Source organism: Taudactylus pleione, unplaced genomic scaffold, assembly GCF_031769625.1.
Source record: "Taudactylus pleione unplaced genomic scaffold, aTauple2 ptg000089l, whole genome shotgun sequence".
Classification (NCBI taxonomy): Eukaryota; Metazoa; Chordata; class Amphibia; order Anura; family Myobatrachidae; genus Taudactylus; species Taudactylus pleione.
Genome location: NW_028284491.1, coordinates 16,683,680 through 16,699,671, shown reverse-complemented (window position 1 = coordinate 16,699,671; position 15,992 = coordinate 16,683,680). Strand labels below are relative to the sequence as shown.

At 44.2% G+C, this 15,992-nt stretch overlaps 1 protein-coding gene across 5 annotated transcripts in view; it reads right to left on the bottom strand.

Annotated features, from left to right (window-relative positions):
* Positions 1-15,992, bottom strand: part of PDE1B (phosphodiesterase 1B) — a 321,883-nt gene that overhangs the window by 150,661 nt on the left and 155,230 nt on the right. Inside the window, exon 1 of one of the 5 annotated variants that reach the window (XM_088469302.1) lies at positions 8,606-8,768. The exons of the other annotated variants lie outside the window; for them this stretch is intronic. Within the exon in view, the coding sequence (XP_088325428.1) occupies positions 8,606-8,742 (137 nt within the window). The 5' untranslated portion in view covers positions 8,743-8,768. Of the gene's footprint in view, positions 1-8,605; positions 8,769-15,992 lie in introns of those variants that run through there. 5 annotated transcript variants of the gene reach the window in all.

Genomic DNA, 15,992 nt, shown 5'->3' with positions numbered 1-15,992 from the left:
AACCATCAATGTTTTTGTTCTGATGGTAATGTTTTAACCATTTGATGGAGGCCGTCCGATGTTTGCCTCCATCAAATGGAAATCTTATGATGATGTTGCAATGTTTTGGTTTTTAAAACATTTCTGATAGCTATGCCTCCCCTGGCTCCTTCCTGGCTACTGTGTCTGCATCAGGGCACCTTCATGGGTTCATTGGAGGCTGTCTCTCATTCTCTGTCTTCCTCAGATGTGACTCTACTTAGTCCATGACCCTCCCCTCTGTAGGCTGCTTCTAAGCAACAGGGCACATTGCTATCTCTGATTGGCTCTCACTGTCTTAGAGAGCCAATCAGAGCGCAGCCCTCGGCCCTGCAACAACAGCAGCAGTCACTCACACAGCAAAATAGTTTTTCATTTGATTTGCTTCATTCCAAACCTGAGTTTCAGATGCTCTCTTGCTGTTTCAGCACCTTGGCCAGCTCCTATACAGCAGCTTAGTGCTTAGATTTTTTTTCTGTGACTTGCTTTTTATTAAAATCGTCACTGTTTAGCTCCCTTTTTTTTACAGATAATTGATTCATACACCTAAATCTTCTTCAACCAATGTTGTATAGAATAGTGAGAACGCCACCAAAATCCATCCAGTGGTTCAAGAGATTAGCCCAAAGAGACAGACAGACCCCTAAACTGGGGATTTTATTATTTAATTATATATATATATATATATTAGTCCCAATGTGGAGGCACTCACCAGTCAGATGTAGCCAAATTGATTTATTTCAGTGTCATATCAGTGGCCGAAATGGCCTGATATGACACTGACATAAATCAATTTGGCTACATCTGACTGGTGAGTGCCTCCATTGGGACTGATATTATTGCCTGCTATCTGAAATGCGGACTGGTATGGCTGGAGTGCACTCCTATACTGGAGACTAATGTAGATGTGAGTGCAGGACTTGAGGAAATGTATAGAGAGAGATTAGACATCATAAGATGTAAAATGACAATGTAAACAAAATATTATCTTAACCAAAGTCTTCATTCTAACTCTTACATTGTCTTAACAGTCTCTAATCCTAAAACAAAAATGTACCCACAAATTAATGCTAGCCCTAAATAGTAGCCAGCACCCTTACCCAACACAAAGGCATCGGCATTCACCAATGTTTTAAAGCACTGATGGTTTCAAAAAGTCTCTGCGCATTTGCATTTCTGCACCGTGGGCCTGATTCATTACAGATCGCTATTGTGATCGCAGCTGCGATTACACACGTAAAAATATGCTAATGTTTGCAACCTCTCAGCCAGTATAGACACCCACTACCACTTTCTCACATCCGTAAGACCTCGCAGTCCTGTGTATACATTGGTAAAATCGAGTATTGGCCTCTCACACAGAATTACAGCAGGTCTGACCTTACTCAGAAATTGCAAGACTCGTCGCACGCAGTGAGTATTCAAGCTGCGTCTGCCGTTGCAGTGGCTAATTTATGCACACGTTCATATGGACAGGCACGCCTGCGTTTCTCCGTCCACTCCCATCACCACCCCCAAACGCTTACATCCCGTCACTCATGCCGCGATGGCTTTGTATCTGTGTGTGTGATCGCAGTACGATCGCAATGCTAACCTGCGCACGTGCACTGCAGTGCATACGTATGCGCAGTATGCACCATTGGCCAATCTGAGTACATGCTTGCAATTGCGATCCATGCTGAAGCAGGCCCCATGTTAATAAAGCACCTTCTATATTAGCTAATATTTTCTTATCACTGTTACATTAGACCTAAAGAGAACTTTCAAGTTGGGTGTATGATCTTCATATAATTAGGTGACTTAATACATTTCGACATACATATTCAGGGATAAAATAAAGATTTAGGTCAGCTCTAACGTGCATTCTTTTCCATAGTAAACAATCACAGTAGGTCATGTCTCATACCAGCTCCTCACTCTCTACCCTTGACTTTGTCACCTGCTTCACATCTAAAATGAAATCCATATGCTAGGACATCACATTCACCAGACCCTCACCACCCCATCTCCTTCTACCCCAGCATGTCTATACCCATACTTCCCATCCATTTGGCCAACTCTGACTTCATTCTCCCCAGTATCTGGAGATGGCCCAAATCCGGTCCCCCCTCCACCTCCCCTCTTGACCCTATCCCTTCCTGATGTCTGTTGTCATCTTGCCCATCTCTTCAATCTCTCCCTCTTGTCAGGAACGGTACACTCTGCATTCAAGCATGCCCATATCTCCCCCACTCTTAAAAACCCCAACGTTAAACTGATGCTCTCTCTAATTACCGCCCCATTTCTCTTCACCCCTTTGCCACCAAACTCCTTGTCTAGAACCACCTCACCACCTTTCTTTTCTCCCACTACCTGCATGATCCATTTCAGTGTGGATTTCATCCTCTCCACTTCACTCCACAGAAACTTCCCTCACTAAAGTCAGCAATGACCTCCTTGTTGCCAAATCCAAGGGCCACTACTCACTCCTCATTCTCCTTGACCTCACTGCTGCCTTTGACACTTTGGACCCCCCTCTCCTCCTGCAAATCCTTCGTTCTCTCGATCTACGTGATACTGCCCTCTCCTGACTGTCCTCCTACCTCTCTGACCGCTCTTTCTCTGTCTCCTCGCATGACTCCACTTCTCCCCCACTTATTCTACCAGTAGGTGTCCCCCAAGGTTCTGTTTCTGGGCCTCTTTTATTCTTCCTTTATACATCCTCCTTAGGTGAGCTCATCAGCTCATTTGGGCTCCAATATAATTTCGCTGCTGATGAAACTCAGATCTACCTCTTCTCTCTTGACCTTTTCTTCTCTCTCATTTGTATCTCCAGCTGTCTCTCTGCCATTTCCTCTATGATGTCCCACCGCTTTCTTAAACTTAACATGTCTAAAACTGAGCTGATAATCTTACCACCCTCCCGTATTACCTCACCTTCCACAATTTCACTATCTATTGATAGCACCACCATCTCCTCCATACATTTAGTACCTTTCAAAGTCCTGCCATTTCCATCTCAGAAATATCTCCAGGATCAGAAACCTTCTCACCCTGGAGGCAACTAAAACCCTCATCCACTCACTAGTCATCTTCTGACTGGATTACTGTAACATCCTCTTATCTAGCCTACTTGACTCCCACTACTCTCCACTCCAATCTGTCCTCAACCTTCCTCTCCAAACACACTACATCTTCCCCTCTCTTACCAGCCCTATACTGACTCTCCCTCCCCTTCAGAACTCAATTCAAACTCCTCACACTTACTTACAAAGCCCTGACCTAATCCTCTCCCATTTACATCTTGGATCTTATCTTCCTTTACACTACCATTCGCCCACTTTGCTCCATAAATGAACGCCGCCTCTTCACCCAACTGACTACTTCCTCCCACTCTCGTTGCCAAGACTTTGGCCGTGCTGCTCCTTTCCTCTGAAACTCTCCCCCTATCAGACTCTCCACAAAACTTCAAAGAGGCTCTCAAGACTGTTTTCTTTATCAAAGCTATCCAACTCTCATTCTAACCCATTGCACCATGCACCTTGCTCACTGTCTACCCCTGAGTCACCCCTGTCTGTCTGTTCCTCCCCTTTAGAATGGAACCACTCACAAGCAGGGCCCTTTTCCCTCATGTGCTTTGCCTTATCTCACTTATACCATCATCTCCTTCCCACTGCCTACAACGGCAGCAATCCTTTGGGTATTATGATTAGTATCACAGCAATGTTTGTTATCCGTGTTCACGTCCTGCAATGTTCTGTACTGTGAATTACTTTGTTCTTGTTTTGTTCATGCTGTTTCTGTCAATGTACATTGTAAGGCGTTGCGGACCCCTTGTGGCGCCATATAAATAAATAATAATAATTTAACCATATATTCTTGGTCTTTCTCAGGTAAGGACTTGATGGAGGGCAAGGGTTCACATTTAGTGCATCTGGATGTGGGTGTATGGCATTATCATTCAATAACTATTATGGTACTACTAAGTTTCCAGTGGCTGCTGAAGCCCTTCAGGGCCAATATTGTAATAGTGAATGGGCTACTTAACATTGGGCTGGTATACTCTAGGTGTGAAGAGCAAATAATTTCTGGACCCAACTAATGGACTAAGGACCTCATTCAGAGCCGCTCGCAAAAAGCGAGCGCTTGCTCTGAATGAGGGCGGCCGCTCTTTTTTTTTAAAAGGCGGCCTCCTGGCCTCTCGCTAAGCTGTGGGTGACCACCCACAGCTTTTGCGGGCGGCCAGGTGATGGTCGTGATGGTCGCGAACATCGGGCTTGCGACGAGACCCTTGTGGTAGGGTCTCGTCTTCCGCAAGCCCCAGTGAGCTTTCGGCTCTAATAGAGCCGGTAGCTCACTACTGACATCACCGGTGATGTCAGTAGGGCCACCCACAAACAGCAGGCGTTCCGTTTGTCCAAAGGCCTACAAAACGGGGTGAACTGTCGATCAACATCGACAGCCGCCCCGTTTGTAGCGAGCCCCGGAGTGAGTGAATTTTTCACTCGCTAAGGGACTTGCGCACGTGCATTGCGCATGCCGCACGTGCGCAATGCACAACCATTGACCCGCTTGCGAGTGGGTCCAAATGAGACCCTAAGTTTGATGCTGAAAAAGCTGGGCTACTTAGTTACTGTAATTATTGTTATTTTTAAAAGACAAGAGACCATGTTAAGTAAAATTACATCTCAGCAAGCAGTCTCCATACGCAAGCTGCAAAGTAAAACCACCACACTAAGGGCCTGATTCGTTATGTATCGCAATACTGCGTACGCACGCAGTTCAACTGCGTTAGCAAGCCAAACCACTGCGATCGCAATGCAAACAGCACCACATAAGAACGCCCACTTTACCATATGCACATCTGTAATACTTAGCAGAATAGTGAACCATCGGTACAATCGAGTACGATCAGACCCATACGCACACTTGCACAAGCCCTGACCTTACTCAGAAATTGCTAACAGCCATTCACACTAATTATGGCTTCGCAGTGGATAAACTATAAATGCCCCTGAATCGGCGATAATGTGCAAACACCCTGGCACACATAATGTGCATAATGTGCAAACGCCCTGGCACACATACGTTTGGCTGACTACTCCCCAGTCACCACCCACAAACGGCAATTCTTGTCAATCACTCTGTGAAGGGTTTGTGTAGCCGCCCGTTTTGCTGCGAGCCCTGGAGCGAGTGATTTCTCGCTCGCTCCGGGGCTTGCGCACGTGCAGTGCGCACGCCGTGCATGCACACTGCCCAGCCATCGACCCGCTTGCAAGCGCTATGCGCTTGCCAGTGGGTCTGAATCAGGCCCAGAGTTCCTATATGAGTGACTGGAGCCATGCATCGTTTAGTAGACGTTTATCCTAAGTACTTAGGGCCTGATTCATAGCCGGACACTCTGACAAGAGCGCTCGCTCTGAATCAGGGCCCTCCTACCTAAAATTGGAGTGGCCTCCTGGCCGCTCGCATAGCTGTGGGTGACCACCCACAGCTTATGCGAGCGGCCAAAATGCTGGTCGCGATGGGCAAGACCATCACGACCATCGGGCTTGCGACGAGATCCTGCGGTAGGGTCTCGCTGCCGCAAACCCAGGAGTGCTTTTGGCTCTATCAGAGCCAAAGCACTCTCACTGACATCACTAGTAATGTCAGTGGGGCCGGACACAGACGGTAGGCGTTCCCATGGGAACGCCTCCGTCTGGGCAGCAATGCCCCCCGCATGCCCACCAAAGGGGGCGTGCTGTCACTCACCATCGACAGCACGCCCCCTTTGGTACGAGACCCATAGCGACGGCTTGGCCATCGCTATTCGGGTCTCGCGCATGCGCACGACAGAGCTCCCTCCATCGTGCGCATGCACACTAGGGCACCATCGACCCGCTTGCGAGCGCTCAGCGCTCGCGAGCGGGTCTGAATCAGGCCCTTAGTGCATTATTAGCTACTTAGTACACTATTAGCGAATTAAGATGCAAAATTCAGGAAAAAGTACTCATGCACATGAATTGCTGCCCATGGAATATCGTTTAAGTCGCGATAAGCGTCTCGCACCATGTGGCGCAAAATGAATAGGTGTATGAGGTCACACCTGTATTTAGTTAGTAAGATTTAACTAAGAAAAAAGGGGCATGGAAACTCTAGTGCGGCAGCTGCCAATTTAGCATCACAAGGAAAAGAAATATGGACACATTCCCTGGATCAATCATTACCATGATGTTCTCTGCTAACATACGCTACAGGTACCATTTATTGTAATTTAAGCATCCAATCCATATTTACATTTTGTTTTAGACTTTGCCATCACCAACTCACACAGAAAGGATTTACCGCCTTTAAAGTAAAGAACCCTTTCAATATTCAGCCTGAAATCATCTCCATTCCTTACACAATTGGTGAACGCCTGTATGGATCTAAAGTATCAGAATGAAACAAAAACTACCATATGTTTCTTTCATGAAAGCTATCACAGTGGAACAGAGAAAAAGAAAAGTCCATATAATGTACGCCGCGGAATGAAACAATCCTCCAATAACAGATGGCTAATATAAAACACTGTATTAAGTCATGAGGGAGCCATTGTACTGGAGAATGGAGGACAAAGGATGACAGGTTGAGGGCACAGGATAAGAACCTTGGCATAGGAGAGAACCGCCATGGGTTACAAGCTAGGTTACAAGCATGACTGCACACACTGAAAACCACAGTGGCTGGCATCACACCCATTATAACAAAGAACAATAATCAAAATCAATAAAAAAGGCCGCAAACACTGACATCGTTTATGACAGTAGCATAAGTCTTTAAATGTATCATAATAAAGAACAGGACAGCATGAAACACAGCATTTAAATGAATTCTGACTTTCAAAAGGGAAGTTGAACTATGATAATATTTTACAAAACATTCTCAGGAATAATGTTCCTAAAAAATATTCTGCATCAACGGAAGTGATCTCAGGTTTCCTGTCCCCTGTAGGCTTCCCAGAATCCAGTTGCAGCAGTCAGTGGTGACTGTGGACACAATTGCTCAGCTAAAATGTTATGAAAGTTGTACATCCCATTAGATCTGATTGGCATCGTACAATCATATGGGTCTCGCATGGAATCTGAAATTCAGATCTGTGACTGTCAAAATCCAAGAACATGTCAGACCTTCCCCAAGCTAAAGCACAAAACCGACAAACAAAACAAGCCAGCAGCACGTTGTTCGTAGATACATTTTCACGGTGTGAAATTCCTGCATATGTTGATATAATTTAATTCTGAAAACACCATACTGAGGTTGTATCTAATGCTATATTCAAAGATAATCCTATATTTACTTGTTTAAGAATACAGCTGGTGCACTGTGGGACAGATTTAGCCCTTCTGAGCAGTTTTTGGGACTAGAGATATCTTTGAAACCTCCATAGCAATGTAACATCTGAAACGCAGGTATTTAAAATATACAAATATAATAACATGGACAGTTCTGGATTAGAGAAGAAGACTGAAGCACCTCATCACCTAATTAGTAGAATCACTATGGTTTCACTCTAGGGAACCTAATCTTTCAATACAGTAGCTATAGTACAGAACCTTCGCTTCGTGCTCACTGCCTCAGCTAGTTATATCCTCCAGGTGAATTTTCAATATAAGTGGGTTGAAGGGAGGTTCTCCATTGAAGCTGATTGAATGCAGACAGGGCCATTTAGGTAAAAAGTTCATCCTCACTAAAGTTCTCCTTTGGATGCATGTTCTTTTCTTTGTAAGGTTCCAATACCTAATTCAGCAAAAAGTTATTTTTGTAAAGGAAAAGAATTGAAACTTAGAATACGAAGAATCTAAGTCACTCAGGAGCTATACAGCTCCACTAAAACCTTATGATTTTGCTACAAAACAAGAAAAAACAAGAAGACTGGGACTCATTACGTGCATTCCATGTGCAACCAGCATCAAGAGAGATAAACAAGTGTCACTGCCAGGCATACTGAGCTTATTTACTAGGCACGCAGAGACTCTCAACACTTCCTGTGGCATGACTTAAAACATGTTGCACTTGGGAGAGGACAGCGCTTACCCACAAAATGTTCACAGTTACATGCAAGCCAAAGAAGGAAACAAGAAAACTGAAGAATGTACACTTTTCTTAAGGCTCAATACTGTATAAAGAATACAATGAGAAAAAAAAGAAACAATCTAAAAATAGCATTCTTCATGTTAACCATTGGAATTTGGAAATATACAGTATCTTAGCCTGAGCACAGAAACACATTCACTGCCGGGTGCTTTCATGGCGGAACATACTGTATTCATTATGGTGATGTGATTAATTTTTAAAGACTAGATAAACTTTTTATAAAAGTAAAACACTGAAAGGCGGAAAGTGTAAAGCACAGCATAGTAAGTGGCTGTAAACTTTAAACATGAGAAGATCATATAGATCGATGTTAATGTTATATTTAAACATTAGTAATGATATCCATTATACCTGTACTCGATTAATTCAAATGTTAATATGATTGTTATTAAATCCCAAAGCACTTGTACAAGTACAGTAACTTTATGGTATGTTAGTAAAAAGGATGAGATATTCTTCCTATATTCATTGTAGCAAATTGTCTTCCTACCTGAAAACGGGGATCTGCAGATGTTTCCGCCGAACGTGGATAACCTTGTCTGCGGTGTCACTTATAGCCGCCTTTCCTTGCAGACAAGACTCTATCTGTGTGGCTAGTTTAGCGTCTCCCGCTTGTAAGGACAACATATCTCAGGGGATCTTGCTAGCTGCCCATGTTGATAGCAGCATGTGTGGGGTGAGAGCTGCCTGAATGTCAGGGATGTACAGTATGTACTGTACAAGAGGCTACAGAACCAAACCAGATGTTTGTTTCGGCTGGGAGGAGAAAACGTGGGGGACGGAGACAAATTTAGACATAACTTCTGAGAAAGTTTTTTTTATTTAATTATTTTAAAGCTACAAAAAGCACAATAAGAGATGACTTGAAGAAATACTGTGTTCTTAGTTATCCTTATCAGAAATACAATTGTGCAGCATAGTCAAGTACATTCAATATTTGGGTATATTTACAAAAAAGAAAATCACAGTGTAGTATAAACTGTAGGATGTCAGTTATGTAATGGAGCAGCGTGAATGCCGTTACAATATGTTGGACTCTATATTCATGTATTAGAGATAGTTTCAATGCTCCTCACTGTCATTGCTATTTGTGGCATAATAAAATCAGCATTATATTAAGAGATAAAACTGAAAAGTTTAAAGTAATAGAGAATGGTCCAAACTTGGCAGTAGGATGTATACTGAAGTGACTATTATACGCTTTTCACCATCCGCAATTCCTGACAAACATGTAAAAGGTCAATCATTTTTACTGGGGTTGGATGGAAAACTAAGCGCATTTGTGCACATACAAATTTGTTGCAGACCCATTTTGTGGATCTGATAAATGGACAAAAAGCTCAACCGCAAAGATTACTATGTCAGTTGTGGTAACATCATTGGCTATGCCTTTGTGTATGAATGCACCGAACAAGACACAGAAGTTCTGCAGAATAAAACACCCAAGCCTGCAATTAAAATGATGGAAGATAGAGACACACCTTCCACCTCGCATGGAAACCTGCAAGATAGGGTTGATGCAGAGAACAGTGGACATATTTTGATGTCTAAACATTTTTATTATTTCAAATAGATTATTAAGCTTATAATAAATGTTAGATTTTACAAGGCCAAAGTAATGAGAACACCGTTTCTATATAGTATTTGGACATTTCAGCCTCATCCATTATTAATAAATGTATAAAATCAAGCATAAGACCGTGCAATCTCCATAGTCAAGCATTAGTAGTAGAATGGGTCATACCGGAGAGCTCAGTGACTTTCAAACTTGGCACCATCATACTATGCCCCTTTCGAACATGTCAGTTCATCAAATTTCTGCCCTGCTACAGATGCCCCAGTCAGGTGCTGTTATTGTGAAGTGGAAATATTTAAAAGCAACAAAAGCACAGGTGTGAATCGCCAGGCCACACAAGCTCGCATAACAGGTCCCCGAGTATTGGAGTGCTTCTGTCCACCATTACAACACTCAATACCAAGTTTCAAAGTGCACCTACAAGCATACTTGCAGACTTTTCAATTCTCCTCCCCGGGAGAAGCCTGGGGAGGAAATGCAGGTGGGCAAAGTTGGGGGCGGGGCCGGGCGAGTCGCGTCTTTAAGCCCCGCCGCTTGTGGGAATTCACTGACATTTAAATAGGGGGTGGGGCTAATGACACAATTATCATAGAATCGCATCGTTAGGACCCCCACCCACGCACAGACCTGCCGATCGCCGGTTATATTCTCCACATTCTGCCCACTTCACTCGGTGGGCAGAACCTTGAGAAGTGCCTACCCTTCTGGGCGTACGGGGGGTTACCCGAAAAATCGTGAGCCTCCCGCGACTTCCGGGAGGGTAGGCATGTATGCCTACCAACAACATCAGTACAAGGACTTTTCATCCATGGATGAGCCAAAGGGCCATCCCAAGTCTTAATTATTTTGGTAAGCGAGCATAAATTTTGGCGCCCTTTGATGGAGCTCAGACATAAGTATAAAAAGAGTTTAGAAAACCAGATAATATGACTAGAGTGCTATATACAGATACACTTATTAATATTGTCCAGTAAGGCCAGTCTGATCAATATGAAGAAGGGGGAGATATGTGTACTGTATGCATTGGTCACTCCATACCTCGGGTACTTCACAAAATACAGCACAGTAGTAGTGACCCCCACACCATGTAGTGACTCCTCTGAGTGTTACAGGCTCATGCAAAGGATTGTACAGCTGCTGGAAGGAAATGGTTAACACTTATTTGTGTGACCTCTGCACTGTAAATATAGAATCCACTTGGGAGGGAGTGACAGAAAATAAAAAAAAGCCTAAAAAGTTTCATGCATAATGTTTTATAGTTTTTGACGTAGATGAACATGTCAATTACATAAATCAAACAACTGTACGACTTGCTAACGTGCTTAATTTAGAACTTGAAGTGGAATATATTGAAAAATTAGTGGAATATATCGAGCGAGAGCCAACTGAGGGAGATTTAATAGAGTTGGAAGTGCAGCAGCACCTGGAAGAGGAGGAAGAAGGAGAAGAGGAAAGAATGGAAGTGCATTTGGTCATCAAACCAAATAGCCAGTAATTTGTCCATTTCATGAATGAGGCCATTCCACTGCCTAGTTATTATGCCTAGTTATTATGCCTAGTTATTATGGCTTTAAATCCTGTTGATGCTTTCACTCTATCTTTATCCTTCAAAATTGTTGAAAAGGTTGAATGTGCCAGCTCCAAGTCACCTGCTATCTCTATAACTTTCTTTCCAGCTTCAAAATCGCTTATGATCTTTATTTTCAAGCCAAGATCAATAGCCTTCTTTTTCTTTGTGCTCCTTCTCTCTGACTTCTCCTTCTCAAACATTGACATCTCTGATGCTGAGACGCCATGCACGCTGCCTGACGCTAAAGAGTCTGGGCGGGTCGTAACTCCGAGATGGTCGCTAAATAGTCTGTTCGGGTTGTAAGTCCGAGGTTTCGGTAACACACGGGTGCGGTCGTAAGTGCGAACAGTCACAAAAACAGGTAGGTCGTTAAGTGAGGAATGGCTGTACTTTAGTTTACACCTCTCCAGCATTTGGCACAGTGATCTGAGTCTTGAAAAAAAGGTCTCAAACAGCTGCTACTTTTTCATTTGCTACTTTTTCATTTGCAATAGAGTCGGTACACCAAACCTTTGACTCCTACTCTGTCTCTCTTCTACTACAGTCCGAATCCAACTCTATAAATGGCAAATATGTGAGTGACCACTTCTGCCAAAAAATAATTGATTTCTTAGTTATTATTGGACAATATATGACAGTAGTGCAATTAAATAAATGCAAAACTTGAATTCACTGTCATGCATTCTCCAGTAACTAATCACTGCTGCGAATTCTCACTCCTGTTGTATCAACATTATTAGTACTCTTCACCTATCTCCTGCACTGTACCACTACCATAATTATTAGTACTTGCCTATCCCCTGTACTGTACCACTACCAACATTAATACTTCTCACTTATCCCCTGTACTGTACTTATACCAACATTATTAGTAGGGATGTGCAGGCTCGGAGAGGTTCGAATTTTCCCGCCAAGTTCGGATTTTTCCCGCCAAAAAACAGACTCAGAAAGAGGCAAAATGTCATCTTTCATGGACAAACATCATCATTCCTGGACAAAAGTCCATGGACTTTTGGGAGTGTAGGCATGAATTAGTTGGAGTAGATACATTTCTACCTATTCCATTCAAATTTGTCTTAGACTCCACAATTCTGTACTTATATTCTAATTTTAGTCTGTTGTAACAGAGACTTAATATACACTGTAAATATATAATAATAACAATACTTTTAACATTTGCACCAAGGTGTCTATTTCTAGACAATTTTTGTGCCATATCGTTTTCGAAATATTGCTGTATTTATATATATAATATATATGTTAGTGCTGAGACAGACCAAGCAGTAATGGTCTGTCCTGGAGAACACTCACCAGATGAGGTGTGACATGTTTCATTAACATGAATCTGTGCATGCGCAGAGTGCCCTGGTCACTCACCTCTTGTGATGTCAGGTTCTGATCCAATTCCTCAGTGTTAAATTAATTGAATTATCAGTACTGTGGACAGCCTGGGAACTGACACAAAGGGCAAAATTTACTAAGTGACGGGTTCTAAACCCCGGCGGTTTGGCGGCGGTTTTGCTATCTGCAGATTTACTAAGCCCAAAACCACTGCAAAACCACCGCAAAACTGCCGTCAAAACACAATTTAGAATAGAATAGAACAGGGTTGTCATTTAGAAACCGCTGCAAAACCGCCACCAAACCCCCGGGGTTTAGAACAGAATAGAACCCGCCGTCAAACCGCCACCAAACCTGGGTGTATCATTTAGGTATATTATAAATTCATAAGCATAGTGAGTCATATATATATATTAAAAGGATGGAGGGTATTAATGCAGGGTGGGTGAGAGGAGGGAGGGTATTAATGCAGGGTGGGTGAGAGGAAGGAGGGTATTAATGCAGGGTGGGTGAGAGGAGGGAGAGTACTAATGCAGGGTGGGTGAGAGGAGGGAGATTATTAATGCAGGGTGGGTGAGAGGATGGAGGGTATTAATGCAGGGTGGGTGAGAGGAGGGAGGGTATTACTGCAGGGTGGGTGAGAGGAGGGAGAGTACTAATGCAGGGCGGGTGAGAGGAGGGTGACTATTAATGCAGGGTGGGTAAGAGGAGGGAGGGTATTACTGCAGGGTGGGTTAGAGGAATGAGGGTAAAAATGCAAGCTGGGTGAGAGGAGGGTGACAATTAATGCAGGGTGGGTGAGAGGATGGAGGGTATTAATGCAGGGTGGGTGAGAGGAGGGAGGGTATTAATGCAGGGTGGGTGAGAGGAGGGTGACTATTAATGCAGGGTGGGTGAGAGGAGGGAGGGTATTACTGCAGGGTGGGTGAGAGGAAGGAGGGTATTAATGCAGGGTGGGTAAGGAGGGACAGTATTACTGCAGGGTGGGTGAGAGGAAGGAGGGTATAAATGCAGGGTGGGTAAGGAGGGAGGGTATTAATGCAGGGTGGGTAAGGAGGGAGAGTATTAATGCAGGGTGGGTGAGTGGAGGGTGACTATAATGCAGGGTAGGTGAGAGGAGGGAGTGTATTACTGCACGGTGGGTGAGAGGAGGGAGGGTATTATGCAGGGTGGGTAAGGAGGGAGGGTATTACTGCAGGGTCTGTGAGATGAGGGAGGGTATTAATGCAGTGTGGGTAAGGAAGGAAGGTATTAATGTAGGGTGGGTGAGTGGAGGGTGACTATTAATGCAGGGTAGGTGAGAGGAGGGAGAGTATTAATGCAGGGTGGGTGAGAGGAGGGTGACTACTAATGCAGGGTGGGTGAGAGCAGGGAGAGTATTACTGCAGGGTGGGTGAGAAGAGGGAGGGTATTAATGCAGGGTGAGTAAGGAGGGAGGGTATTACTGCAGGGTCTGTGAGAGGAGGGAGGGTATTAATGCAGGGTGAGTAAGGAGGAAGGGTATTAATGCAGGGTGGGTGAGAGGAGGGAGGGTATTAATGCAGGGTGGGTGAGAGGAAGGAGGGTATTAATGCAGGGTGGGTGAGAGGAGGGAGAGTACTAATGCAGGGTGGGTGAGAGGAGGGAGATTATTAATGCAGGGTGGGTGAGAGGATGGAGGGTAATTAATGCAGGGTGGGTGAGAGGAGGGAGGGTATTAATGCAGGGTGGGTGAGAGGAGGGTGACTATTAATGCAGGGTGGGTGAGAGGAGGGAGGGTATTACTGCAGGGTGGGTAAGGAGGGAGGGCATTAATGCAGGGTGGGTGAGAGGAGGGAGGGTATTAATACAGAGTAGGTGAGAGGAGGGAGAGTATTAATGCAGGGTGGGTGAGAGGAGGGAGGGTATTACTGCAGGGTGGGTGAGAGGAGGGAGGGTGTTAATGCAGGGTGGGTAAGGAGGGAGGGTATTACTGCAGGGTGGGTGAGAGGAAGGAGGGTATTAATGCAGGGTGGGTGAGAGGAGGGTGACTATTAATGCAGGGTGGGTGAGAGGAGGGAGGGTATTAATGCAGGGTGGGTGAGAGGAGGGAGAGTATTAATGCAGGGTGGGTGAGGGAAAGGTGACTATAATGCAGGGTGGGTGAGAGGATGGAGGGTATTAATGCAGGGTGGGTGAGAGGAGGGAGGGTATTAATGCAGGGTGGGTGAGAGAAAGGTGACTATTAATGCGGGGTGGGAAAGAATAGGGGGATAAGGATACTGACTAGTAAAAAGCTAGTTGCAGGGTAAGAAGTGAACAGGCATACTGGATGGGAGGGCAGGAGAGCAATGCCGGCTGCAGGGACATAGGTGCATGTGAGCAGTGCAGTGCTAACGCAGGGTGAGATGCTGGCCTCCAGACTGGCTCCTCCCGGGCACCGCTGCTCTGTACGCCGTGGGTGACAGTTGCTGGGCCCAGTGGTGTGGCAAGTGACCCTGCATGTTCTCTTTCTTCCCCCTTCGGTGATCCTGCATATACCGTGTACTTAGGTTACGAATATCGGTTGTTAGTCTCATTTAAAATATTTACGCTGATAAGAACAATTTTGTTGCACATATCAGGTTATGGATCAATTTATATATTTAGTTTAGTTTACACCAGTGAAATAGATTTTGAACACACAATGACCCACAGTGACCCGCAGTTATTCAGCAATCAGTGGAACAATCAGAGAGCCAGTGTGTGGTCAGTATTGGCTTTAACCGATATAGCAGAGTCTCAGTTAGAGGCCAGACGAGGATTGTCTAGTGTTAGTGTACACTAGAAAAAATAAAGTACGCATTCATCTCTTGGAATGGTTACAGAGAAATTTAATAAAAAACGTCTGAGAACATTGGCACAAAAAAAAACAAAAAAAAGTGGGCCTGGAAAAAATAGAAAATAGAAAGTCTCAGTGGAACAGTAAGGAACAAAGGAAAATGTAATAGAGAAGTAGGTCTAGAATAAAAGAGCTTTATAGTCTTTGAAGATTCAATCCCATAAAATAAACATTAAAAATATAATCCTGTTCCTTTAAGTGTTATGGATAACAATAAGCAGCAAGTGACACGGAAAGTTGTTTTCTTGTGCCTGCAGCAGCAGTAGCCGCATCTATCTCCTTCACAGAGGCAATCAGAGACTAACCAGTCAGGGAGTGGGAGACAATATAACTTAATGCAGGATTCAAAACATGACTGTTAATGAAGTTTACTTTCAGAAAAGGGCGAAGCTGGAAGCTGGCAAGAGATTTCTGCCAACTGAAGTGGTTCAGAAGGAGATGCCTCTTCAAAAGGGTCTTCTTACTTGTTGATAGGTCACTTGACCCATACTGTTCTATCTCTTACATGATTTTCACATGATCTAACTTGGCAGCGCAAATCCTTTTTCCAT